At 51.5% G+C, this 26048-nt stretch overlaps 1 protein-coding gene across 3 annotated transcripts in view; it reads left to right on the top strand.

Moving 5' to 3' along the window:
• VRK3 (VRK serine/threonine kinase 3) overlaps positions 1-25500 on the top strand; it is a 34122-nt gene extending 8622 nt beyond the window's left edge. For 2 of the 3 annotated variants that reach the window (XM_045988282.1, XM_045988284.1), the window contains exons 4-15: positions 1100-1237; positions 2168-2383; positions 7433-7494; positions 9047-9113; positions 10065-10149; positions 10403-10508; positions 12005-12097; positions 13483-13615; positions 14969-15089; positions 20682-20740; positions 22492-22640; positions 24886-25498. In XM_045988282.1, coding sequence (XP_045844238.1) covers positions 1100-1237; positions 2168-2383; positions 7433-7494; positions 9047-9113; positions 10065-10149; positions 10403-10508; positions 12005-12097; positions 13483-13615; positions 14969-15089; positions 20682-20740; positions 22492-22640 — 1229 coding nt within the window. In that variant the 3' untranslated portion in view covers positions 24886-25498. Of the gene's footprint in view, positions 1-1099; positions 1238-2167; positions 2384-7432; positions 7495-9046; positions 9114-10064; positions 10150-10402; positions 10509-12004; positions 12098-13482; positions 13616-14968; positions 15090-20681; positions 20741-22491; positions 22641-24885 lie in introns of all 3 variants that reach the window. The other variant, XM_045988285.1, reaches the window with a different exon arrangement.
• Positions 25501-26048: the final 548 nt, after the last annotated feature.

Raw genomic sequence — 26048 nt, 5'->3', positions numbered from 1 at the left:
CATCCTCACCAGTTTGGGGCCAGAATTTGTACTGATCTGTGTAGCCCCCAGAAAAACCCAAGTGGGAAAGTTAGTGTAAAGGAATGAGGGGTGGGTGCCCTCCAACAGAGGCAAAACTTCTCTTGGGGACACCCCCTTTAAAGACAGATCTTAGAGGAGCGCCTAGGTGGCTCACTCAGTTAAGCATCTGACTCTTGATTTCGGCTCAGGTCATGATCTTGGGATCATGAGATTGAGCCCGGATCAGGCTCTGTGCTGGGTGTGGAGTCTGCTTAAGACGCTCTCCCTCTGCCTCTGCCTTAGAAAATTCTCTTAGGACCAGGAGCTCCCAGTCAATCAAAAGATACCAGGAAGGACACCTGGGTGACTCATTTGACTGGACATCTGCCTTCAGTTCAGGTCATGATTCCAGGGTCCTGGGATCGAGCCCCACGTCAGGCTCTCAGTTCAGCAGGGAATCTTCTTCTCCCTGTCCCTCTGCCACTTGTGCTCTCTTGCTTGCTCTCTTGCTGTCTTTCAAATGAATAAATAAAATCTTTAAAATAAAAGACACCAGGAAAAGGCCAGTGTCAGACAAACAACAAACTACAGAATCACACCCACGATGACCAGAGACCTCAGTATTTACAGATGAGAATATGTCCAAAACACACTTAACATGGTTAAAGAAATAAAAGAAGAAATTCAAAATATGGAGAAGGAGAAGTTAGTTAGAATTGTAAAGGAACCAAAACAATTGGAAAAGGAACCAAACATCATCATGGTGACCAGAAACTTGCTGGATGGTTTAACTACCGACCAGACACAGCTGAAGGGAGAATTAACAAATTAGAAGATAGGTTCAAAGAAATTGCCTAGAAGAAAGGGGAATGACAAAGCAATAGAAGACACACAAGAGGCGCCAAGACCCAAGGAGGAAAAGCAAATAACTAGAATGGAGGGAAGTTTGCTTAGATATTTAGGTGACAAGAGAACCAATACTTGGCTCTGGGGGTCCAAGGGAAGAGAGTGGTCGAATGTGCCCTCAGAGTTCCTGGTTTAGGGATTCCTAGAAGAGGCCTTTGTAATCCCAGTTTGTGTCTGGTCTCCCTTTCTATAGGCTCAAGGAGACAGAGCAACTCCAGTCCTGAGGTCCCTTCCAAGAAAGTGAAATGGTCCAGCTCTGTCACCTCCCCCTCATCATCCCTCTGCTTAGATGGTGACAGTTCTGGGTCTGAAGATACCGTGAGATCCAAAGGTAAGAGTTGGGGTCAATCCTGCTTGACTCAATGGGCAAAAGGTGGGTCGTTGGACAGAGTTCCAGGCTTCACTCCCCTGCTCGGGTATCCCCTACCCTGCCTGGGCCCTCCTCCTTTCTGCCTCACTTGCTGGACTGAGAGTCCTGTGTGGGCAGGGACCAGGTAGACTCATCTGCACAAGCCTGGTGCCCACCAGCAAGTGTGGGAGTCTTGAGGACCGTGTGCCCATCTCCTTCCCCAGTGGCCCTTGGATCTAAAGTCTCAGCCCTCGGTGCCTTCCTTCCATCCCCTGTTATCCTCCAGGCCCCTCTGCCTCTTGCCATTCTATGCCCTGGGTGGATGGTGGGTGGAAGGAATGCCTTAGACAATATCCTTTCTTGTGTCCATGTCTCTCTCCTGACCATGCCATCCCATTCTCTTGCCAACCTGGGAGCCCCTTAAGGGCAGGGTCTCAGTCTAACAAATTTCTGAACCTTCTTTCTACTTAGCACAGGCCAGGGCCTGGTTTGGGATGTTTCTGGTTGAGTATCTGGAATGTCTTTTTTCCCCTTCATAAACTTCTGCTCATCCAACAAGACCCAACTCAAATGTCCCCTCCTCAAGAAAGCCTATCTTGACTTCTCAAGGCACCAAAAATCTCTTTCTCATATTCCTCTCTATGGCCCTGTTTCAGACTCAGTTCTGACCAGCTGTGTCCAGATCAGCCTCCCCCACCAAATTAGGGGCTCCCAAGGGTCAGGGCCCAGGTCTGAGTCCTGTCTGGATCTCCAGCTTTATCCCACGAGGCCCTGACTCATGAAAGGTCACAGAAAGCATCTGTTGAATGAGCAAGTGAATAAATGAGCAGAGTGGCAAGCATTGTCCGATTACCCATCCAACTGCGTTCTCCCAGATGCTGCTTTTTCTTTAATCTGAGCATCATCCTGCAGGGTCCTGGAGCAGACCCCCAACCCCCAAAAGCAGCCCACAGGCAACCAAGCGAAGCCCACAGACGACCAAGAGAAGCCCACAGACACTGAAGCGGAGCCGTGTGACAACCTCACTTGAGGCTCTGCCCACAGGGGCAGTGCTGACAGACAAGAGTGGGCGGCACTGGAAGCTGGGACCCCTCCAGACCAGGGATGACCAGGGCATTCTCTATGAAGGTACAGTGTCCACAGGCCGGCAGGCCCTGCGCTGGGCTGGACCAGGGTATATTTGAACCACGGCAAGGGGAGTGGAACCCCTTTCTGGGAATGGAAATGGAAGCCATCTCCCAGCTGCAGACCTGCCTCTGGACAGCTTTCTCTTAGACTTGGGCCTGCAGAACTCCCCACCCACGGGGGCTGGGCAGATCAAGCAAATGTGTGCAGGAGTCCAAGAGTGAGCAGTTGGTAAGGGTGGGGAACTGTGGCCAACTGGAAAGCACGTGCTCTGTGTAAAGAGCCACCTCCACCTCCATTGCAGGGGAGTACAGGCCCAGGGTGGCTGAATGATAAGGATCATGACAAATGTTCTGTCTATCCTGCAGTGGTGGCAGGGAGCCCCCCACAAAATGTAGTTTGAATGTTGAGTGCTGATGGAGGATGTGCATGACTACTTGCTTGCGTAATTGAGGTTTCTGGGGAGTGCGGGTCTGCACCTCCCTGAGAAGAGGAAGGAAAGGCACCTGGTCTGGGTTTCTGTTCGGTTAAGGGGTGCGGCCGGAGTGAGGGTTCCTGCCCTGGGGCCAGGGCCTCCGTGATTTGCATCTCCCATGGCAGCAAAGGAGGGAGCCCCCTGTCCTCAGGCTTGCTCATCAGCCTGCCCAGATGTGGGGCCGGAGAGGAAGAGGCAGGACCCGGCTTAGACACTGGCGTTGTCAAAGTTTAAAAAATGGAGTCAGACACCTTGTGACAATGAAGAGAAAAAGAACTGTGCTGGCAGGGTTAGTACTAACCAACCTGATGTTTATCAAGTGCTTATTCAAGGCCACACTGTGTTCTAAGCACTCCCTGGGAGGTTTGGTCATTTTTTCAATTGAGATAAAAGCCACGTCACAGGAAATTGACGATTTTAAAGTCTGCAGTTCAGCGGGGTGTAGTCCATTCACGGTGCTCTGCAGCCATCACCTGTATCCCGTTCCAGAATGTTTCTATTAGCCGTAAAGGAAGCCCCGTGCCAAAGCACTCGCTCCACCCCCCCCCCACCCCCCGCCCCACACTTTCCAGCCTCGGGCATCCGCTAATCTGCTCTCTGTCTCATCGGGTTTCTCTGTTGTGGACGTTGCAGATTTTGTATCTGTCTTCTTCCCCCCAGCGTGATGTTTTCAAGGTCGGGCCACACTATAGTGTGTGTCGGAACTTCATTCTGTCCAGTAGCTGAACAGTGCTCTCTTGGTGTGTGTATGTCATGTCAGTTTCTCCATTCACCGGTTGGTTGGTGGACAAATGGATTGTTTCCGCTTTGGGCTGTGATGACTCGCATTGCCCTGAGCGTCTGGGTACACATTTCCATGGGGACAAATGTTTGCTCGGTACTTCCTAACTCACCACGGGCACTAGCACTGTCACTGTCCCCATGTCCTAGAGGAGGGACGTGAATCCCAGAGATGTCAATAACCAGCCGGAGATCTGGCTCCCGAGATCTTCCAAGTTTTCAGGAAAAGCCAGAAATCTGGATTCTGATGGGAAATCTTTGATTTGGAAGTGCCAGCTGGGCGTGGGCCACTGTCGGGGCGGGGAGCAGGGCTGATGAGGGCTGTGGAGCGTGTTTGCACTGTTTGGGGCTGCATCACCCACCAGCCACATCGCCTTTCTCCTCTGTGAGCTTGCACCAGTCAAGAAATGGTGTATTTTTATGTCCTGTAGTTAAAGCCAATAACAATTAAACAATAGCCAGAACTGCAGTTTTTTTTTAATGACTGCTGACACTCTTGGCTCACTCTGTCCCCTGTCCTCGGTTCATCCCACCACTCAGCTCGTCTCACTCCCTTACTCAAGCAGCCCTGTGAGGGGGGCGCTCTCTTCCTCATCAGCTCCTGGGTTATGACGTCATCCTCCCTGTCTCCCTAGAACAATCTGGGAGAACCAGTAGACGCCAGTAGCACCCCGCCCCTCCCCCCACCATGATAACCAAAACTATCTCCAGACACTGCCGGCTGCCCACGGGGGCAATTGAGACCCACTGAGTCAGGCCATCCCAAACACATCAGTTTAACAGTCACTTGGAAGTGTTGTGATTTTATTTTATTTTTTAAGGTCTATTTATTTATTAGAGAGAGCACACACCTGAGTGGGGAAGAAACAGAGGGAGAGGGGGAGAGGGAATTTCAGGCTCACTCCCCCGCTGAGCATGGAGCCCAAAGTAGGGCTCGACTCCACGACCCTGAGATCATGACCTGAGCTGAAACCAAGAGTCAGACGCTCCACCGCCTGAGCCCCCCAGGCACCCCAGCACTGTGATTTTATTAAGCACCTTTCAAACGGCCCACAACAGAGAGGTTGGGGCAGAGATGGGCATGCCAGACTCAGGCGGGGCATAAGCAAAGACTCAGAGGCTAGAAACCCAGGAACAGGAGCAGGAAGCATCAGGACGGTGGTGTTCCTGGCAGTGAGAGTGGGGGTAGAGGGTGCCCAGAGTCTCCAGCAAGCTCTCCCCTCGCTGGGAGGTGGGACGGTGCAGCCAGACCTTGTGGGCTGTCCTCCTGTCTCTGCTGACAGCTAGTTGTTTGACCTTGTTCGGGTTCAAGTAATATCCTGACCTTGGGCCTCAGTTTCCTCACCTGCAGAATGGGATGAGAGTAGTCATTGTTGAGAAAGCTGCACAGGTGGACCAAGGCAGAGGAAAGCAGCAAGCACAGTGCAAGTGCTTCCTGTCGCTGTGCTGCTCATGATGGATCTCAGAGCAGCTTTCTTGCTCCAGGTTCAACATGGCCGGTCTTCTGGTAGTTGGGGCCTCTACCTGCTCACCTGCTATCCCCTTGTCAGCCTTGGGAGCACATAGGGACTTTCCATGTATCAGGTCTGCGTCAGCAGGGGTCTCCCTAGGTCCCAGAGTCCGGAGCCCTGGGTTGATAGCCAGGCTTTGCAGGAGCCATTGGCCAAGCGCACTGCCCCTCCTGGGCCTCTGTCAGGCCCCCTCTATAATGGGAATGGCCCAGCTGGCTCCCCGGGCTATTAGAGGAGTGGAAGAGAGAAGCCCTTCATAATCCGCAGAGAAGTGCAAGAGATCGTATGTAAGTCACCAGCTCTTCCTGCCTGCTTTTGAGCACCAGGTGTGTACCTGTCACCCGCCCACATGGGAACTCTGGGAGCCCGGTTAGTACACATGAGAGGTGCCATGGTCCGCCCCAGACACCCGCTGATGATCTCCCCCAAGCCCCGTTCCAGCAGCTGGGAAGGACCCCTCTGCACCCTGAGATCTCAGACCTTCACCCATTTCCCTCTTACAGGCCCAGCTCAGGTCACCTTTGGCCCTAAATTTATAAACCCTGGGCTCCCACCCTGCTCCAGCTGGAGCTTCTCGAGAGCGAGGGTGACCTCTGGGTAACTGTCACCTCCCTGTCCCTCAGCTCAGCATCTTAGACAACACAAACCTGGATGGTGAAGGGGTAGGAAAGATGGGAGAAAGGAAGGAGAGGAGGGAGGACTCGGAGGGCCACAGGGATGAACTATGCTGTTTTATGTTTTAGTTCATGGGCTCTGGATGACAAGGCAGGGCCAACCCTGCCACTTACTGGCTGTGGGTCCTTGTGTCAATTACAATATTTTGAAAACTGCCACACACCAAGCACCCGCTGTGAGCCCGACTTGGTGCTTGGCTCTGGGTCTGGGTGGGTTCACCAAGTCATGCATTTGAAGGCGGAAACTAGCTTTGATGCTCACCTATGGCCCATCTGAGCCCTGCTTCCGACCCCGGGGGCAGGCTTCGTCATTCCTATTTCACAGACATGGCAACAGAGGCCCAGAGAAGTCTAACACCCCGGGCAAAGTCATATAGAGAGTTGGTGGCCCAGTGGCCTCCTGTGTCTTTTGGCCTCTCTGACCCTCTGCTCTCATCTCCTCCACCAGGTGGCGCTAGTGATGACAGCAAGAGCAGTAATAGTAACATCGTAGTAGACCTTAAAGGGAAACCATGAGCGTAAAGCCCACTCTTAGCACGGGGTTTGTAACCCAACAGAATGGCACAAACATGCAAGATGTTTATGAGCAAGAGGGGAAGAAGGAGGTGGGTGGCGGGTGCAGCCCAGTCATAGCTTCAGCTGTCCCTGTGGGGACTCTGGAGCAGAAGCGGTCTTTCAGCATGGTTCTGTGTTGGCCCAACACGGCTGGGCCTTTACATCCCCCTTGAAAACCTGTTGGATATGGGCTGCCCCGGGATTGCAGCTGAGGGGACCCCTGAGGGGCTGAATGCTCCTTGGGACAGCACTCCCCCAGGGGATGGGACTGGGACAAGAAGTCCTTCCTCACAGGGGTTCTGCATCTGTACTTCCCCATACGTGTAGACAAATGCAAATAGCTGGTGTGTTGGGGGTCCCTAGGACCACCCCACCAGGCTCACTTATTCACAAAGAGGACCCATCCACAAGCCTCAGTCCATAGCTGTTCTCGTCCCACAATTCATTACAGCAAAAGGACACAGAGCACAGGCAATGGGGAGAAAGACACAGGAAGTCCGGGGGGGACCAGCATTGGCCTCCGAGAGTCCTCTCCCTGTGGAGTCACACAGGTCGCACGAGGAAGTGTGACAACATGTGTGAAATGCCGTCTACCAGGGATGCTCCTGAAAGACTCAGCACCCAGGGTTTTTACTGGAAACTCGTTACATAGGTGCACTCTGCCTGGAACGTACCAAATTCTAGACTCTTACAAGGAAAGCAACTGTTCAGCATGATGGTTTGGGCACAGAGCCCCCCCTCTTATTGTTAGAGAATGCTGGAACCCTCCTCAAACCCAGGTTCCCAGACACCAGTCAGGGGTCACCCTTGCAAGCAAGCTTTCCAAGGAGAGCAGTCGGGCCTTCTCATCAATAACCCTCTTGTGTAGCTGAATATTAGCAAAGAAAAAAAGAAAGAGCCTGTCTGAAAATAGGAAGGAAGGGGTCTTGAAAGCCAAGAATGCACTTGACCCCCAGGGAACCAGTGAAGCGGAAGTGCTGCTCATTCCTGGGAAGCTTGAGGACCGTGACTCACCTTCCCTCTAGATGATAACCTGGTTCATTTTGTCCACCCACAGCTGAGGCTCTCTCCACCCTCGCCTGCAAGTCAAGTCAGAAGCAGATGTTCTCGCTTAAACTTGTGAGTGGTCCAGGGGTGCAGAGCCAAGAGGGGAGGGCCTGCGGCTTGGGCGCCACCGATCTCCGGGCCTCTCGGAGGGCTGGCGCAGGCAGAAGAGCTCGGTCTTGGCCTGCAGGCGGCCGTGGGACCTCAGACCAGGAGCATCTCCCTCCAGCCTCATGTTCTTTATCACAGGGGACTCAGAAACTACCGTGAGGTCTGCCCCGCACCCCAGTTCTGGCGCGGGGTGGTCTGGGCAGGTGCCTTCTTCCCTCCTGGGGCTGAGTTTCCTCATCTGGGTGAAGGAGCCACTAATACCCACACTGTGTCCCGCCCGTCTCAGAGCGTGTATTTCTTGAGCACCACGATATATCCTTGTGCTGGGTGTTGGGGCCCATCAGACAAGCAATCAGATGGGGTCCCTTCACTGAGGAGTCCATGAAATCACCCACAACCTCAGCACATGGGAAACATGTACTTGAGGGGGGCCCAGAAGGAAAGCCAACCAAGGGCACGAGAGCAGCCAGGCGGGCAAGTGGCGTCCCTCGCAGAGAGAAAGAGCCTAATAACAGCATATCAACCCGGTTAGCAGCCTCATCATTACCCCTGAGAGCTGCACTTACAGGACACTTTTATTTTCTTACCTTCGTTTATGCAGATTTTCTCACCCCTAAAACACCGGAGCAGCCAGTCCTGGTGCTCCCCCCCAACCCCGTGGCCCTAGATGGAGGCTGTGTGAGTGGACTCCAGGGCCAGGCTAACAGATGAGTAATGGCACCTGCTTGTTGAGAGCCTGTTCCGAAAAATAATCATAATAATAATTTTTTTAAAAAGAGAGACAGAGAGAGCCTATTCTGTGCCCAGCCCTGGGCTAAGAGTCTCACAAGCAAGCCTGGTAGGTGGTTCCTTTGTTCCCCCATTTAACAGATGAGGAAATGGGGACTTGATCACTTGCCCAGGGGCACCCAGCATACAAGTTGCTTTGTCCACTGCTGTATCTCCAATGCCAGTGGAATAATCAGCACATAAGAGGTGCTTTGTACAAAGAAGGAATGAATGGCAGCGCTGAGATTTGAACCTAGCTCTCTTTAACCCCATGCTCTTAAGAGGCAAGCTGTACCAGTCGGATATAACCTCCATTTGGTGGGCTGAGATGGCTGCCCCTGCTCCTGCTATCTCAACTGCATTCCAGCCACCTGGAACAGAAGAGGAAAGGGAGAGCCTGCCCAGCCCTTTGAGGGCATAACCTGAAAGTCGCCCCCATCTCATCTGCTTACTTCTCTTTAGGCCAAAAGTTGGTCACAGGGTCATTCCTTATTGCAAGGGAGGCTGGGAAATGTAGTTTTTAGCTGAAGGCCACAGGCCTAGGGAAACCTATGGATCCTATCATAAAAGAAGAGGAATCTGGGCAGTGGGAAATCATGTGTTCACATGCAGCACCCTGGGGAATTTAGTTCTGATGTGGGGGTCATGGTGGTGGTTGCTGGCGTTAACCTGGGAAGATGCATGGCCAATGACAACCCTGTCTAAGACTTCTGCCGTGACAGCCTTCTCCCCTACCATTCCTGACTAGGATGCCAAGGATGGGCGCTTGTTCAACGAGCAGAACTTCTTCCAGCGGGCCGCCAAGCCTCTGCAAGGTATCTTGCAGGGAAATGGGAGAACGGGAGAGAGTTGGGGCTTCTAGCTTGGTCAGAACAGCAGCTTCCCCCTGAAGGGGTGGGAAAGGCAGGGATGACATTACAGGCCCAGATGTGCCCAGTCATCTGTCAGACCTCAGAGGACAGACAACATGGGCCGAGGCCGGCTATACCAGCTCTGAGCCAAGCGTTCAATTTTCAGGACCACAAGGCAGTTTACTAAGCATAGTCATTATTTAAAATTAATTATATCATCTTACGATCAAATACATTATGTTAACAACAGTAATGAATATTCAGATCCTCAAAACTCATCACTTCCTAATCGTTTTTCTAGGTACATAGCGGGCAGCGGGCCACCTGGAACACATTGCTCATGTCCATTGCACCTGCTTGGTGAAAATGCCATACGATGGCGTGTGGCATCTCTTCCAACTCCACATTCCATGATCTTAGACCCATGGCCTGAAATGGGCAGGGTGGGAAGCACTGACACCACAAAAAATCGGCATACACGACCTGTCAGGGCTATCTTTCCCTGGACGGCCAGTCATTAAACTTTTATCAGCACGCTACTGGCTCTATACCATCCAGCCGAGATCCTGGGAAATGGGCAGACCACTGGTTGATGCCATGACACTTGAGACATTTCCTGATCTTACCAATGACACCTGTGAATTCAGAGGTCACTCTTGTCCTTGTCCCTTCCACGCCAGATCTGTATATGCGTTCAGCTGGGCTCACCCTGTCCCCTGCAGATGTAGGTTACAGTCAGAGGTCAGCAATGAGCACCCTTTCACCACCCCACTGTCACCCGCCCAGAGAGGCGGCATCTCTGACCAGGAGCCTGGCAGTCTGGGCTGGGCTCAGGCACTCTTTGCTTCTGCCCTGAGAAGGGACCATGGGCCCCAGGACCACGGGGGCTCTGACCTCTCGCGCCCCCTCCCACAGTGAACAAGTGGAAGAAGCTGAACGCGACCCCCCTCCTGGCCATCCCCACCTGTGTCGGTTTTGGGATTCACCAGGACAGGTACAGGTGAGTCACCACCTGCTAGCCACCTTGCTGGTCCCTTTCTTTCTCTCCATGTCATGTGCCTGGGCCCCTGGAGCTGGTCCGTGGCTTCCTTCTCCCCATATTTGAGCCAGGCTGATCCCCTAACAATCAAGAACCCTTGCTCTCACCCGGGACCGGGACCTGATAGCCACCCAGCCAGAGTCCAGCCTCTGTTCTGAGTAACCCCCTGCCATGTCCTCTCTCCCTCTTCCTGGGATACTCCTCTATTTTCCAGGTTCCTGGTGTTTCCCATGCTGGGGAGGAGCCTTCAGTCGGTCCTGAATGACAACCCGAAGCACGTCTTGTCGGTGAAGTCTGTGTTCCAGATGGCTTGCCGGCTGGTAGGTACCTTGCAGCTGCTGGGTACCTTGCAGTTGCCATCCAGGGGATGGGGGCCTGGGTCCTAGATTATCAGCCGGCTTGTTCACTGACACATTCAGCCTGTGCATCCCTCTGCTGGCCACTGGGGGCTAGCACTTGACTGGAACAGTGAACACTGGGCCATTAGAACCAGAGAGTTAAGCATTCCCACGTGGGAGTTGGAGGAAGGGAGCCCGGCCTCAAAATGAGGGACTCCACTGGGCTTCCTGGTGGAGATTGTTTATAAGCCACGAGTGGGAAATGGCAAGGTGGTGGGTGGAGTGGGAGTGGAGGAGATACACGGAGAGAATATTCCAGGCCAAGGATACAGCTTAGGCAAAGGTGTGTATAGGAGAGGGAGCATAAGGCATTTGTTCACTGATTTAGTCCCTCGCCCATCCATCCTTTTGTTAAATAGTTATTCTGTCACTGCTGGGTGTCAGACACTGTCCCAAGGGCCGGGAGTAACAGGGGTATGGTTTTTTTGTCTAGTGGGGGAGGATGATATTAAAGTTTCACAAGCTGTGAAAGTTCTCTGAACGGAAATGTCCCTGTGCTGTGATGGAGGATATGAAGACCCAATTTAAATTCCTGGAGAGCTGGGAGTGGCCAGGGTGTGACCTGTTAGGTGTGTCCTGAAGGTCTCTGTGCTGATGTCTGGGGAGAGAGGGTAAGGTAGGGTTGGCATGGAGAAGTTAATGGTGACCAGTCACACAGAACACCAAGCTGAGGACTCTGTCCTAAGGGCACTGGGGAGCCATGGAGGATTGGGAGCAGAGGAAAGGCAGGGTCAGCTCTGGGTACAGAAAGACCATGGGGCACATGGCCGTGGACAGGAGGGTATGATAAGGAAGCCAGGTGAGGTTGGCATGAGAGGACAAGCCTGAGGAGATGGGCTGTGGGGACAGAGAGTTTGTAGAACAAGAACCTAGTGGACAGGTAAGCCTTGGGGTCAAGGTGGCCTTGGGGTATATTCAGGATGTAACTAAATACCCAGGTAGTTCAGTGTATGAGTCTAGATCTCAGTGAAGAGATCAGAGCTAAGGATAAGAAATACAGATTGCTTAACTAAGCATATTTCGCTCTTTGGGAGAAATGAGAAGTCTTTGGTGTAAGTGGCTATTGGGTTTTGCTTTTTTTGTTTTGGCAGGGCGGGGGGTGGCGTGGCAATAAGAAACCAACATCTTCCCCTCCTGAGCTCACAGTCAATGGAGGAATAGCCAGAAGAGGTAGATGGAAAACGGATACCTTTAATGCTGATTTTTCCAAAGCCTCGTTAGAAGACATGCTTAGGTATGTCGTCGGGAGCAGGTTTTCCTAATGCTTCACTCAAAATCAGGTTTAAACACCCTTCCCCCTGCCAGTCACGAGTAGCGCCTCCAGGCCCCAGGCCCAACTGTGGAGGTTCCTTCACTGGGCTTTGCCTCAGAGCCTCTTTCCATTAGTCATCATGGAGATGCTTGCTTTCTTCCCCCAGCTGGATGCCCTGGAGTTCCTCCATGAGAATGAGTACGTCCATGGAAATGTGACAGCTGAGAACATCTTTGTGAATCCGGAGGACCTGAGCCAGGTAATAGCCAGGTCCCCTCCACCCCAGGGGCTCTCTGGGCCCAGGATCCCATCTGCCACAAAACCTCCATGTATCTCACAATGCTTACCACAGACAAAGGATTGCTATCCATCATATGCAAAGGGCTCCTTTGAATAAATAAGAATTAAACAACTTAGTAGAAAATGGACAAAGGTTAGGAAAAGCAGTTCACAGAATAAGAAACCCACAGGTTAGCTAACCGTGTGAAAAGATGCTCAGCCTCCCTAAATAATGTCCATAATCATAGAAATGAAAAATTAAAACTTCCTGGTTTAGGGGGTGGATAAAAAAGAATGAAGAATTGCTGATAAAGATGTAAGGAAACAGAAATTCTTTATATGCTGTTGGAAGTATGAATTGGCCAACCTTTCTGGAAGGTCATTTGGATATAGCAGTCAAAATTTTAAATGCATATGGTGTTTTTTTTGATCCAACAGTTAATCTTTTAGGAATGTGTCCTATCCATATATTCACAGGAATATGCAAAGATATATGTACAAAATGTTTCTGATAGCATTGATTGTAATAGTCAAGTGAGAAAACTTTGAATATACACTCCTGGTGGAGTACTGATTAGGTAACATTTTTAAGTAAATTCTAATTATTTTTAGAGTTGCAAATGACAGAAACCCAATTTAACATGGCTTTAAAAAAACGTTTAAGGGGGTGTTGCAAATTATTTGCCCATTGAGTGGAAAAATCCAGAACTTCATTAAATTCAAGCATGGCTGAACTTGGTCAATCTGGCTCCATATTTTAATGCCTGGAACCACTATTAATGTGCAAGGGCAGGACACCTAGTGGCACAATGAGTTAAGTGTCGGACTCTTGGTTTTGGTTCAGGTCATGATCTCAGGGTCATGAACTAAACCAAGAGTTTTCTAAAGTTTCACTCTCCCTCTGCCCCTCCCTACTCTCCCTCTCTAAATCAATCTATCAATCAGTTTTTTAAAAAATAAAATAGGGGCACCTGGGTGGCTCAGTCGTTTAAGTGTCTGCCTTCAGCTCAAGTCATGATTCCAAGGTCCTGGAATCGAACCCCACTTTGGGCTCCCTGCTCAGTGTGGAGTCTGCTTCTCCCTCTCCCACTGCTGCTCCCCCTGCTTGTGCTCGCTCGCTCTCTCTCTCTCTCTGTCAAATAAATAAATAAAATCTTAAAAAAAAAAAAGCAATGACTATTAGTGGTTACTTCTGAGTGGTGGGTTGGGGGCTAGAGGTGGTTGGTTTGGGTTCCTTTCACTTCATTCTCTTCTGTACTATTTGGCATTTAGTTGTTTCAAATTGCACCCGTGATTGAACTCTCTGACTCTAGAATCCAAGCTCCTAACCTCCAAACTATATGGCTTCTCCCCATGTCCACACAGGTGACACTGGCAGGCTACGGCTTCACCTTCCGCTATGCCCCTGGTGGCAAACACGTGGCCTACGTGGAAGGCAGCAGGAGCCCACATGAGGGGAATCTCGAGTTCATTAGCCTTGACCTGCACAAGGGATGTGGTAAGAGTCCAGAGAAGGGATTCAGGACCATGGAGATATGCTTCTCATACAAGGGCAGCTGTAGGTTTTCTTTTTTTTTTTAAGATTGTATTTATTTTAGAGAGAGAGTATAAGAGCAGTGTGAGGGGCAGAGGGAGAAGCAGACGCCCCACTGAGCAGGAAGTCTGATGTGAGGCTTGAACAGGGACTCTGGGATCATGACCTGACCGGAAGGCAGACACTTAACCAACTGAGCTACCCAGGTGCCCCAGCTCTAGGTTTTCATAGCCACAGACAACAGGTGGCCAGACACAGGAATCATGCTAAGGGAGCTAGAATAAGGATTCAGAACCATGGACAGCCTGTGTTAGTGAGTTGTAGGGCAGCCATTCAGCACCAAGGACAGCAAGTGGCTGGACACAAGGCAGTTCCAGAGGTCAGATTCAAGATCTGGTTTAGACTTTGAATGTGAAAGTTGTCCAAGAGTCATTCAGGAGAGGCTGTCAAGGAGGCATGGATACTAGCTATCCGTGTCTGGAGCACAGGAGTAAGTTTGGATGGAGACCCACATATCAGCAGTATCTCAGGAGTTGTCAGCTGAAGCCCTGGGAGAGGAATGAGATTATCCAAAGAAAGTGTACAGAGTAAGAAGAGAGTACTTTGAGGAGAAAACTCCTTGAGGAGTTTTCAGCCTTTCCTTCCCAAATCCCTTGATGTTGTATACATCCACATGTCTACCTGTGTCCTCCCATCAGACTCCCCCAGGAAAGGGGTGGTGCCTGTGCCTCCAGCATTGAGTGGCAGAAGGTCTGGCACAGTCAACCCTCAGTGCTTGTTTAATGCTTACACACATTGTTCTCTAAATTATGTTATTTAGGAAGCATAAAAAAAATAAAATCCCACAGGCTCCATTACCTTCCTCCATTGAGGTTGAGTTCAGTGCCCATCCTCCTGGGCTCCTTCATGCCCTTTTCTGCCACCGCCCTAGCTCAGGTAATCCCACACCATACTGTGTCTCCATTAGACTGTCAAGGATTGGAAGCCAACCAAACTCTTGCCTGGGATTTAAGAATGTGGGATAGGGCCTGGTGCACAGAGCTCTGAGGACCTATTGAATGAATGAGTGCATGAATAAAAGACAAGTAGACAAGTGAGTAAGCTAGCAAAAGCAGGAATGTAGGGACAGCTGAGAGAGTGAATGAGAGTAATTGAGAGACTCATGAGGGCTCAAGAGCAGGTAAATGAGAAAGTGAGTGAACAGACAAGAGCCTGTGTGCTTGGGTGGTTGAGTGCATTGAGTCAGAGAATGAGAGTGGAGCTGTCAGTGTGTGGAGCATTCGGACTGAGCTGCCTCCTCTTGCCCTGCCTCCCCAGGTCCATCCCGCCGCAGTGACCTCCAGACCCTGGGCTACTGTTTGCTGAAATGGCTCTACGGGCTCCTGCCATGGACAGACTGCCTCCCTAACATCGAGGATATCATGAAGCTGAAACAGAAGTGAGTCTGGGGGTCAGCAGAATGCAGCACTGGCCCGGCACTCCGGAAGGTGGGGCAGAAGCTCAGAACCCAGCAGGGAACAAAAAGGAGGGGGAGGCAGCGTCCAACAGAGCCAAGGCCTCTACAGTACTCGGGCATATCCAATAGCATCCATTGCGGTGAACAAGAGCGTGGGCTCCAGAGTCACGCTGTCTGGGGTCAGACTCCGACCCCATCAGTGCCAGTGTGTTGGGTGGGCAGCTTAATAACTTCCACATGCCTTATGTTCTCCCTGGGATGAGATCTTGTTAGCACCTACCTCAGGACTTGTGGAAGGATTCAGGGAAGTCAGGTACACAGCCCTCAGCACAGAGCCTGACCTGTAGAAAATACTCACGGTGCCCAGGACACCATGACTCAACTGTTCCTTCACAGACAAGTGGGCAGCCTAAGCAGTTAGGCCTGGGCTCTGGACAATTCCGGCCACCCATGTCCACACTTCGTCTCCCGGCCGTCTGCTTGTAAAACCACCAGATCCTACTAGCTCTGGTTTAGACATTCAGTACCAAGGACAGCGGACGAGTAGTTGAATGCAGAGACGTTCAGCACCAAGGACAGCGGGAGAGTGCAGGTGTGGAGCAATAGTCAGTACCAAGGACAGTAGTCAGCAGGGCTGGTTGGGAAGGGCGCACAGGCACTTTGGTCTTCAGCACCAAGGACAGTGGACCGCTGGCTAAGGGGAAGCCCTGCCGGTCCAGAGATTCAGATTCAAGATCTGGTATAGCCTTGGCAGGGCTGCTGAGATTTGCCCAAGAGTCATCCAGGAGGGCCCATCTAGGAGATGTTTGGCCATCCATGTCTGACGTGCAGGAATGTCTAGAGACTCAGACGTCACTGCTAGCTCAGGAGTTGTCAGCAGATGACCGGGGAAAGAATGGGATTATCCAGGGAAAGTGTGCCTGGTGGGAGAAGGGAAAACTCCAGGGAAGGACAGCGAGTCCTTTGTGCTTCTCAGTTCTCTGTGTGCCGTGTCGCTGGTTCATGCCGAGCCTCTCTCTCTTTCTATTGTTTCCCTTTTATAACCCCCCACCATCTTCTCTCAACCATGGACACCCACTCAAACATACTTAATATATGTTCTACTGATACTTGTGTTTAAGTGTACCTGTATCCTTAACTTGCCTGGGGGGGGGCAGCACTATGTGTGTTTGACCTGCATAAATACTATTCTACTCCAAATCTCACTTGTTTCTGGCATTTTTCACTCAGCACCTTGTTCTTCAACTTTAACCGCGCTGTTACACGTGCATCGAGTTTACTGCTTCTGACTCCTGCTTTCCAATGACTACAGACATGTCTGTGACCTTGAACAATCTATGATCGGTGTGTTTAATTTGCATAAATGGTACTGAGCTCTAAATGTCATTCTGTTCCTTGCTTCCTTTCACTTAGTGCCATATTTTCTAACTTTAGCTACATTGCTAGTTCACTGCCTCCAAATACTGCTCCTGAACTTCTTTGTTTGAATGTGTCTGGATCCTTGAGAAAGCTGTGATGTTGCTGTTGGGTGGGTATGGGGTTGGCATGAACGACCACATGCCCTGAATCTCCTCGTCCTCCAGATTTCTGCTCAATCACTCCCAGTGCCTCAGTTTTCCTGCCTGTGGTGCTCAGTCAGAGGAAGGGATCTGCCCCCCGCCACACTGTCCTGCTTGTAATGACCATTCGAGGACAGCTTGTCTGTGCCAGGCACTGCGCTCTGTGTCATCCTCAGAACAACTCTGAGATAAATGCTCTTATGACTGAGGCACAGAATGCTTAGGGAATCAGCCCAGGTCACACAGCTACTAAGGAGAGGTGCTTAGACTCAGAGCCAGGCCATTCGACTCCGGAGAAGGCTCAACACGAAGCTGTGTGGGAGGCTTATTACAGATGGATCAGTGGTTCGGATGCAGCCTTCCTTCACTCAACAGATACTTATTGAGCATTTGTTATGCACCACACCATGGTCTAGTCCCTGGATATACATGAATAACTGAGACAAACATCCCTGCCCTTCGGGAACTCCTCTACTAGTGGAGGTGACAGACAGTAAAGAGAGGAAGAGTGAGACACAGAGCATGTCATAGGCCAGACTAGTTGGGACCAATGGGCCAGAGTCCTGGATACCCACCAGGCCGACTGTCAGGGTGCAGGCACACACCACTCCTTTCGGTTTAATGGCACAGGCAGGTCTCATGGCAATGGTGACAGGTGAGTCGCCTCCAGAAGGGCAGTGAGGCGAGGAGGATATCTCACTTTGGCGCTGATATGCCCTTGACCTCTCCAGAAAAAGGGAGCGACATAGAGAGAGAGGGAAGTCCTGGGCTCCCAGGCTTCCACAGGCAACCTCTACCCCAGAAGCCAGCCTCAGAACCCGCCAGAACATGAGCCCATTGCCCTATTTTTGTCAGAATTTATTTTTGCACTTCCTTTCTAGTTTTCCAGTAGCTCTCCATTTTTTAAACCAAGCCAGGTGAAAGCGAGTCACAGAATTGGTAACAGCAGCAGTAGGAGCGTTGGGCCCAACTGCTAAAGGTCTCAGTGTGCCAGAGCCTGTGAACCGCTCCTTCACACGCTTCTGTTACATTAAGGACAAAGCTGAGCTGCTCTTATGAGGAGATCCCAAAACACAGTGGCTCAGACGAGGTAGATGTTTACTCGCCTGTCAGGAGGAGAGCCTTGGCCTTTTCAACGTGCATCTGTCCTCCTGTGGGGCCAGCTCTGCGGGCACCATCTCTCATTGCTTTTGAGAGACAGGACTGACAATGACATGCGTCTCTTGGCCATATGGCCACCCCAAAGCCATACTTCCAGCCTGCGGCTGCTGACCCTGGAAGTTCTGTCCTTAAAGGGGAGAAGTGACGGTGGACAGCAGGTAGAGACCCCTCCACAGTGCCACCTTCAGCCAAATTTCTGTGTGGTTAGGGACCGCATCCACTGTCCCCCTCACTGTTGCTCACACCACAGCACTTGGCATGCAGCGGGTGCTCATGAAACAGTTGTGGAATGAATGAACAAGGAAAGCATGCATGAGCCTTCCTTCACAGGCCCAGGCTTCAGTGTGGACACACAGGTCAGGCAGACGCGGCCCTGGCCTTAGGGAGTCCCCAGGCTGGGAGGAGACGCCTGGGCAGGAAGCAGGTGCTGCCCATGAGGGCGGAGGCAGCCCCAGGAGCATCACAGGAGCAGAGGGGAAGCAGGTTAGCTGGCTTCAGGCCACTGGGTGCCTTGACCCAAGAGATGCCTGACCCGGTGTCAGAGCCGAGGGCTTTCCCAGACGGGCAAGAGAGGCAAGATTTCTACACAGATAAGACAGCACATGAATGAACTACTCATTCGTCCAGAACCTGTTTCCAGAGGGCATTTATGTGCCAGTCCCTGTGCTGGGAAATGCTGGAGACCCAGATGTGAATCAGTGGAGGGCGCAACTTGTCATGGGTGAAATCATCCATTGAGGCTCCACTGGGTTGAATCCCCCTTCCACTACTTCCTCTACCTCTTAAGAACAGCTCTCTCCCCCTTTGCACAACTCTGCCACCTTCTGCTTCACCAGGGATCAACAGTGAGTGCTTCCCTAAGAAGCTCCACACTCACCAAATTAGTGCAGGGTAAATAAGATAGGTCCTAGTAATAACTTAACATAGATGATTGGAGTGTGAGTAACAGTTCATTCCCTGAGCCCCAGATCCCAACCACAACCACAGAGGGAAGGTCCAAAACATCAAGGCACTCCACAAGGGGATGGGGGATGGTGGTGATGGGCGCATCATAGACTTGGGACCAAGCCTGGGTCCCAAGACCTGAAGCAATAACACAAAGGTCCACGAGGGGGCGATGTTGCCACATGCACATTTTCTGGAACTCTAATTGTCCTCTAGGGTGTCTTCCTGGTGTGCGTGGCCTTTTTCCATTTATTCAACATTAATTCATTTTTTGGTACAGTCTAGTTCATGGTGGAATGAATGAATAAAAGAATTAGGAGAGATATTTTGATTCTCCAAGGCTATCTAGTGTGTAAATCCCTTCTGGGAAAGCCCAGGTGCTGGTAGGAGTTGGTCCCTGCTCTTAAGGCTGCAGGCTGGGCAGGGAGGTCCCACAGACACCGACAGGCAGTGGTAGGGTTGCTATGTAATATATGGCATGCAAGGGGCACAGCTCTTTGATGCCATCCCTCAGCAGTTCGCCACACATATCCTGAGGCTGCCGGGAGAGATGAGGGTCAGACCTGCCTGGTCCTTCTTGTGTCTTTGACAGTTGCCTCAGGGCATCCATGGACTATGCACACAGTGCCTAGGCACTCGGGAAGGATCTGCCAAGGCCAAGAGACGTGGGTGGGTGCTTAGGGAACCAGAAGGGGCTTGGTGTGGCCTGAGCATGAGCTCAGAAGAGGAAGTCAGAGAGACAAGGCCAGAGGGGCTGGCAGCCCTGCGTGCTAGGGCTCTTCCCCCAGGGCACTGGAGAGGCCCCTGAGGGCTGTGAGCAGGAGGGGGGGAAGTCAGTTCTAGGCGTAGAAACATAGAAACTGGGCCAGAAATCAGGAGAGGAGGCTGAGGTCCCAGAAGAGATGAGGCCTGAACTGGAGAGAGAGGGGATGAGTCAGAGAGGGTTGGGGGGCAGGAGGGTGGAGCTTGGAGACTTCTGGGCTGGGGTTGGGGGAGACAAGGACAGCAGCCAGCACTGTGCAAATAGTGGGGAGCCAGGCCTGTGGTCCAGGCCAGAGAGGATACAGTGGGCTGGGACTGCGAGGGTGGAACAAAGGAAGTGGATGGATTTCTGGTCTTCTCAAGTGGTCCAAGAGTGCGTGCGTGTGTGTGTGTGTGTGTGTGTGTGTGTGCGCGCGCGCACAAATACGTGTGTGCGTTTATAAAGAGGAAGATAGTCCTCATGATTCAGAGGTTCCATATTTGTGAATTTGCCTGTTCACCAAAAGGTATTTGTGACCACAGAATCCATACTCACAGTACTTTCCAGATCATTCTCAGACACACGCAGAGGAGAGAAAATTTTGAGTTGTCTGATGCACACAATCCCTGGTGAGGTCAAAAAAGGCAATGTTCTGCCTTCTTGCTTTGAATCTCACACTATAAACAAGGCTCCTTTATGTGGTCCATTTAATGCCACATTTTCCAGATTTTTGTGCTTTTTCTTGGTGATCTTGCCATTTAAAATGGTTCCACGCTTGATGCTGAAGAGCCGTCGAGGTTCCCTAAGGTGTGAGAACTCTGGGATGAGCCTTACAGGGAAAATACGTGTGTTAGGTTATGGTGCTGCTGACTGTGAGTTTGGTGTGGATAGATCAACAATACAGTAAACAAGTATCTTTAAACACATAAGACAAAGTTGAGTAGAGCGTGGTGGAGGTCACGATGAAAACATTGTAACCAGAACCTCACAGTAGCCTGAGGCTGTGTTTCCCCTAAAAGCACTCACTGATGGGGTATTGGCAGGCCCCGCTACCTGGCATAACTCCCACAGATCACAGGGGTCTGCGTACCCCTGCTAGACATTCTGCTTTGAAAGTTTGTTCTCCCTTCCCTGAAAGACCTCTTGCATACACCTCTGTCCTGTCAGGTTTCTTGACAACCCGGAGACCCTCGTGGGACAGTGCAGTCGCTGGAGCTGTCCCTCAGGTATGTCCTGAGGTGGGAGTTGTGGGGACAGGTGACTTGTGTCCAACCCAGTGTTACCTCTCCCAATCACATATGTATCTATGCCCATTCTAGTAAAACCAGAATCTTCCCGGCAGAATACAGAGGCATCTCTGAATATGCTTCTGTGCACACAAGGCACATATCCAACCGCACACACAATGTTATATTTCCCTAGAAAATTTCTCTGAGATAGTGGTACGGACTGGGTCCTACCAGGTGATTCTTCTCCTGGCCCCACGGGACAGGGGAATGCGTGCCAATGCCGCCATCCGACGGCTTGACCGGGGCCGGCTTGTTCAGCGCTCCTGTCTCCTGTCTGGCAATTAGAGGTGGCTTGTCACTAGCAGGTCTGGGAGGCCTCAGCTCTGGGCTTCTTCTTGAAGCCCTGTCAGCTTTCCAAGAGGACAAGACGGGAAGCTGTAGACCATGGGAGTGCCAGAACATCAGTCTGCCACATTCAAGCAAGTCACAAGGCCAACCCAGACTCAACAGGTGGCCAAGTAGCTCTGCCTCATGCTGGGGGCGGCAGCAGACGTTGACAAAGGGACATGACGCGGAGATGGGAGGGCTGCACCCCTCCAAGCTGCTGCCAGGGCTTCCTCTACATACAAAGCAAACACAGTTTGGTTTTGTCTAACAGAACTCTCGTTTAAAAAAAACTATTTTTTAAAGATTTAATTTATTTATTGGAGAGTGAGGGAGAGAGAATGTGCAAGCAGGGAGCGCAGCAGGCAGAGGGAGAAGCAGGCTCCCCACTGAGCAAGGAGTCCAAGGAGGGACTTGATCCCAAGACCCTGCAGTCATGACCCAAGCTGAAATCAAGAGTCCGATGCTTAACCAACTAAGCCACCCAGGTGCCCCAATTTGTTTTACATTTTGAAATAGCTGAGGGAGGGGGCACCTGGGAGCTCAGTCGGTTAAGCATCTACCTTTTCTCAGGTCATGATCCCGGGGTCCTGGGATCGAGCCCTGGCGTGGGGGGTGGGGGCCTCCGCACTCAGCAGGGAGTCAGCTTCTCCCTCTCCTTCTGCCCCTCCCCCCACTCACCTCTACACCCCTGTCCCTGCTCATGCGTGCTCTCACTCTCCCTCAAATAATAAATAAAATCTTTACAAAATAAATAGCTGAGGGGAAAAAAAAATCAGAAGAACATTTCATGGTACATGAAACTCGTCTAAAATAAGCCTTCAGTGTCCATAAACAGACCTGTCTTGCCTCACTCACAGCCATGCCCACCAGCTGAGTTGTCTGTGGCTGTTTTGAGGTTGCACAGACCCCCCAAACACACACACACACACACACACACAGCCAAAACTGTCATCCTCTGGCACTTTCCAGTGCAATCTTGCTAGCCCCTGTTTTAGAGATGACACCCTAAATGAGTATAGAAAAATGATATAATTAGCTGGGATTTGCTTTACCCCAAGACCAGAGCAGGACGTGGCGGGGGTTTTGATGACCAAGACTGGCTGTGAGCTCGTAGTTGTTGAAACTGGGCGATGGGTAGACAGGGGCTCATGATACCGCTCTATCGTTACGGATGTTGGATGTTTTACCAAAAAAAGAAAAAACCAAAAAATTTAACCTAAGTGCCTGAGACAATTCCAGGCCCAGAGGAAGCACTGAGGAAATGGGCCCCATGGTGGATACGGGGCACAGCCCCCAAAGCTCTGGGTTGGGGGGAGGCCCCCTTCAGGCCTCTCTCATGGTGGGAGGTGTCTTGGCTGCAGAGACCCTGCAGGAGTACATGAAGGTGGTGATGACCCTCGAGTACGACGAGAAGCCACCCTACAGCATGCTGAGGAACAGTCTAGAAGACCTGCTGCAGGATCTGCGGGCCTCAGCCTACGACCCAGTGGACCTCCAGATGGTTCCATAGGTAGGTTCTGGTGGAAGGAGTTTGTGAGTCTGAACCCTGCCCCTCCTCATGCCCCCAACCCTGCTTCCTGGAAGCCGTTACTCCAGGGCCAACTTCCCAGGTAGATGCTGGATTTTCCTGTGGGGTTCTCAAAAACCTTCCAGTCCTCGGGAATGGCAAGTAGCTTAAGGCTGACTCAAATTGGTTTTAAGGAAAAGGGGGATTCATTGGCTCTTGTAACAAGAAACTTCTAAGGGGGAAGCTCTAGGGGTGACCAGATTCAGGGCCTGGAAGATAGAATCAAGATGCCATCGCTCTCTCCGTCTTTCTTCATCCCTCTGTCTCTCTGTCCAGCCAGCCAGCCCCCTGTAGCCTCTACTTTCCTTTGAGCTGGCTCTCAAACCCCCGTCTCCCACCTCCACAGCAAACCTCTCTGGCTCTGTGCCCCCACCACACCCCACACACAGAAGGTTCACAACCTTTTTGCACCGTATTCCCCTGTGGGCTAGAAGGCCACTCCTCATGACCAGGGGCTGGGCATTGGCTTGGTTTCCCAGGTGTTTATTCTACAAGCTTGAACACCTGAGTGCACGGGCCTCACTCGTGTGTCTGTGGAGGGGGTTCTTACTTGGAAAGCGAGCACTGGATTGCTCTCTGTCGGAGCCGTGTACCCATCTGCGCTCCCGTTAGCCCCTGGGAGGGTGTACAGAAATCGGGGGAGGTCAAAACGGCATAGCCGAGTTCACTCGCGAGTTAGTTCCAGCAAAGCTGCATGGACGTGTTCTGAAGCGAAGCTTCCCCGGCACCCTCCGCTGTCCATGGCGTTGTGATTTCTGTCTTGGTGGCTGGCCAGAATCAGAGCTCAGTGTCTGTCTCAGTCAGGGGTTCTCAGAGGGAGGCCATGTTGCCCCGGGGGGGTGTCTGGAGACCCTTGGGGTTGTCACGAGTGAGGAAAGGGTGCTGCTGGCATCGAGTGGGTGGACGCTGGGACACCACTCAATGCCCCGGCCACCACGGAGACTCTCTGAAAGTGAAGGTGTGACCCTGTCCACCCACACACCTCGGCTGCTACCTGTCTCTCTAGCTCAGCAGACAGCTGTAGGGGAGCCCCCCTGCCCCACACCCTGCCCCACACCTCTCCCCCACTCAGCCTGTCCCTCCAGGCAGTGGCCAGCCTCCCTAGTCCATCTCCTCCAGGTCTCTGCCTCCCCCCTCCTCCCGGGATCTGGGGCGCAGTCACTTGTCGTAGTCTCCTCTGGCTGGCTTGTGTCTGCAATCTCGCCTGCCGCTCGCTGACCAGACATGCAGAGACACCACCCATATATACCCATCCTCCTGTCGGCACTGGCTGGTCCCGTGGTGCCTTCCTGTCCACCCAGTGCAATGGAAATTTTATTTTATTTTAAAGATTTTATGTAGGGGCGCCTGGGTGGCTCAGTCAGTTAAGTGCTGCCTTGGGCTCAGGTTGTGATCCCTGGGTCCTGGGATGGAGCCTTGTATCCAGCTCCCTGCTCATCGAGGAGCCTGCTTCTCCCTTTGCCCCTCCCCCTACTTGGGTGCGAGCGAGTGCTGTCTCTCTCTCTCTCTCTCTCTGACAAATAGAATCTTAAAAAAACAAAAACAAAAACAAAACCTAACAGCCCCTTTCAGGATCATCGCGGTTTGGAGTCTGAAACTGAGTAAGTCGCCTGAGGAGCAGGTTTGTGCCACAGTTAGGAACTGAGTGAGGAGGTGCTGTTCAAAGAGCCTGGTGATTTTGGAGTACCTGAAGGATCATCCCATCTCAGCTTTATGGCAGCTCCTTGCCTTGGCCTGCGAGGCTGATCTCCCCCACTCCCTTTGCCCCCCTCCGTCCACTCTGGGCCGGCCACACTGTCCTCCCCTCAGATTCTAAACCAGGCCAAGCTTGATCCCACCTCAGGACCTTTGCACTTACCATTCCCATTTTTTCCCTTCATCTTTGAATGACTGGCTCCTTCTCATTATTGACTCTCAGACCTGAGCCTTCCCTGACTGCCCCAGGGAAGTACCTCCCCACCCCCTCTCATCACATCACCTGTTTTCCACACAGCCCCGACCCCTTCTGGAGGAAAGCATGTGTTCAATTTGTAGCATCTCTACCCCCGCTTCCAAATCATCACCCCAGCAAAGGTTCTTGTTCATGAGAGTATTGCCAGTCTCTATAAAGCGCCTGTCACACAGGAGGGACTTCATGGGTGCTCCTTGAATGAATAGGACACTAACAGCCATTTTTGTTGTCTTCCAGAACTTTTGACTCGAGGTTTGAAATAGAAAGAAAAAAACAAAACAAGAAATGTGACTCAAGGCCTGCTGTAGTATCAGATACGCTTCTAGAAGGATCCCTTGAATGTGCACACCTACTGCTACTTTAAGCAACACTGTGACTCAGTCTTGCCTAGCATCAGGGAACCCAGCAGTTAGGCTCCAGATAATGTGAATTCCTGCACTTGACTGTCCCATCCTTTCAGCCATCATCTCCCACCAGCCACTGGGGTTGTAGACAGAGAAGACCCCTAAACTCATGATAGGGGGTGAGCCAGCCCCCTCAGTGGACACCCTGCCTGCTACTCTTGGCACCTCTATGCTTTGGTAATAAATTGTTTCACCGGAGATGGAGAGTTGAGTGTCTGAAAAGGAGTTCTCTTTGGAAAAGTTTACCTTCTCTTTTTCTCCATCTATCTATCCCTTCAAACTTTCATCCCTCTATCCGAAGTTTCATGTAGATACCCATCCTTCCAGCCATCCACCCATTTTTCCAGCCATCCATTCTTACATTCATCCAACCAACTACCCATCCACGCATCCATTTATCCAGCCGTCTACCCATCCATCCATCCATCATCCATCTATCCATCTATTGATTCATCCATCCACCCACTCATCTTTCCATCCATCCATTATCCATCCATCCATCCATCCATCAGTGCATCATCCATCCATCCACCCATCCATCCTTCCAGCCATCCATTTTTCCAGCCATCCAATCTTTTTTTTTAAGACTTTATTTATTTATTTGACAGAGATCACAAGTAGACAGGTAGGCAGGGCGGATGGAAAGCAGGCTCCCCACCAAGCAGAAAGCCTGATGCAGGACTCAATCCCAGGACCCCAGGATCATGACCTGAGCTGAAGGCAGAGGCTTAACCCACTGAGCCACCCAGGCGCCCCCTAGCCATCCATTCTTACATTTATACAACCAACTACCCATCCACCCATCCATTTATCCAGTCATCTACCCATCCATCCATCCATCATCCATCCACCACCCACCCATCCTTCCATTCATCCATCCATCCATTTATCCACCCAGTCATTCTTCCATCTATCCATCCATCCTTCCTGTACTTTTCCATCATCCACTCTCCCATCCACCTTTCTCTCTTTTCACCCTTCTGCTCATTCTCCCAT

Source organism: Meles meles, chromosome 19 (genome assembly GCF_922984935.1).
Source record: "Meles meles chromosome 19, mMelMel3.1 paternal haplotype, whole genome shotgun sequence".
Lineage (NCBI taxonomy): Eukaryota > Metazoa > Chordata > Mammalia > Carnivora > Mustelidae > Meles > Meles meles.
This window is presented reverse-complemented; position numbering and strand designations above follow the sequence as displayed.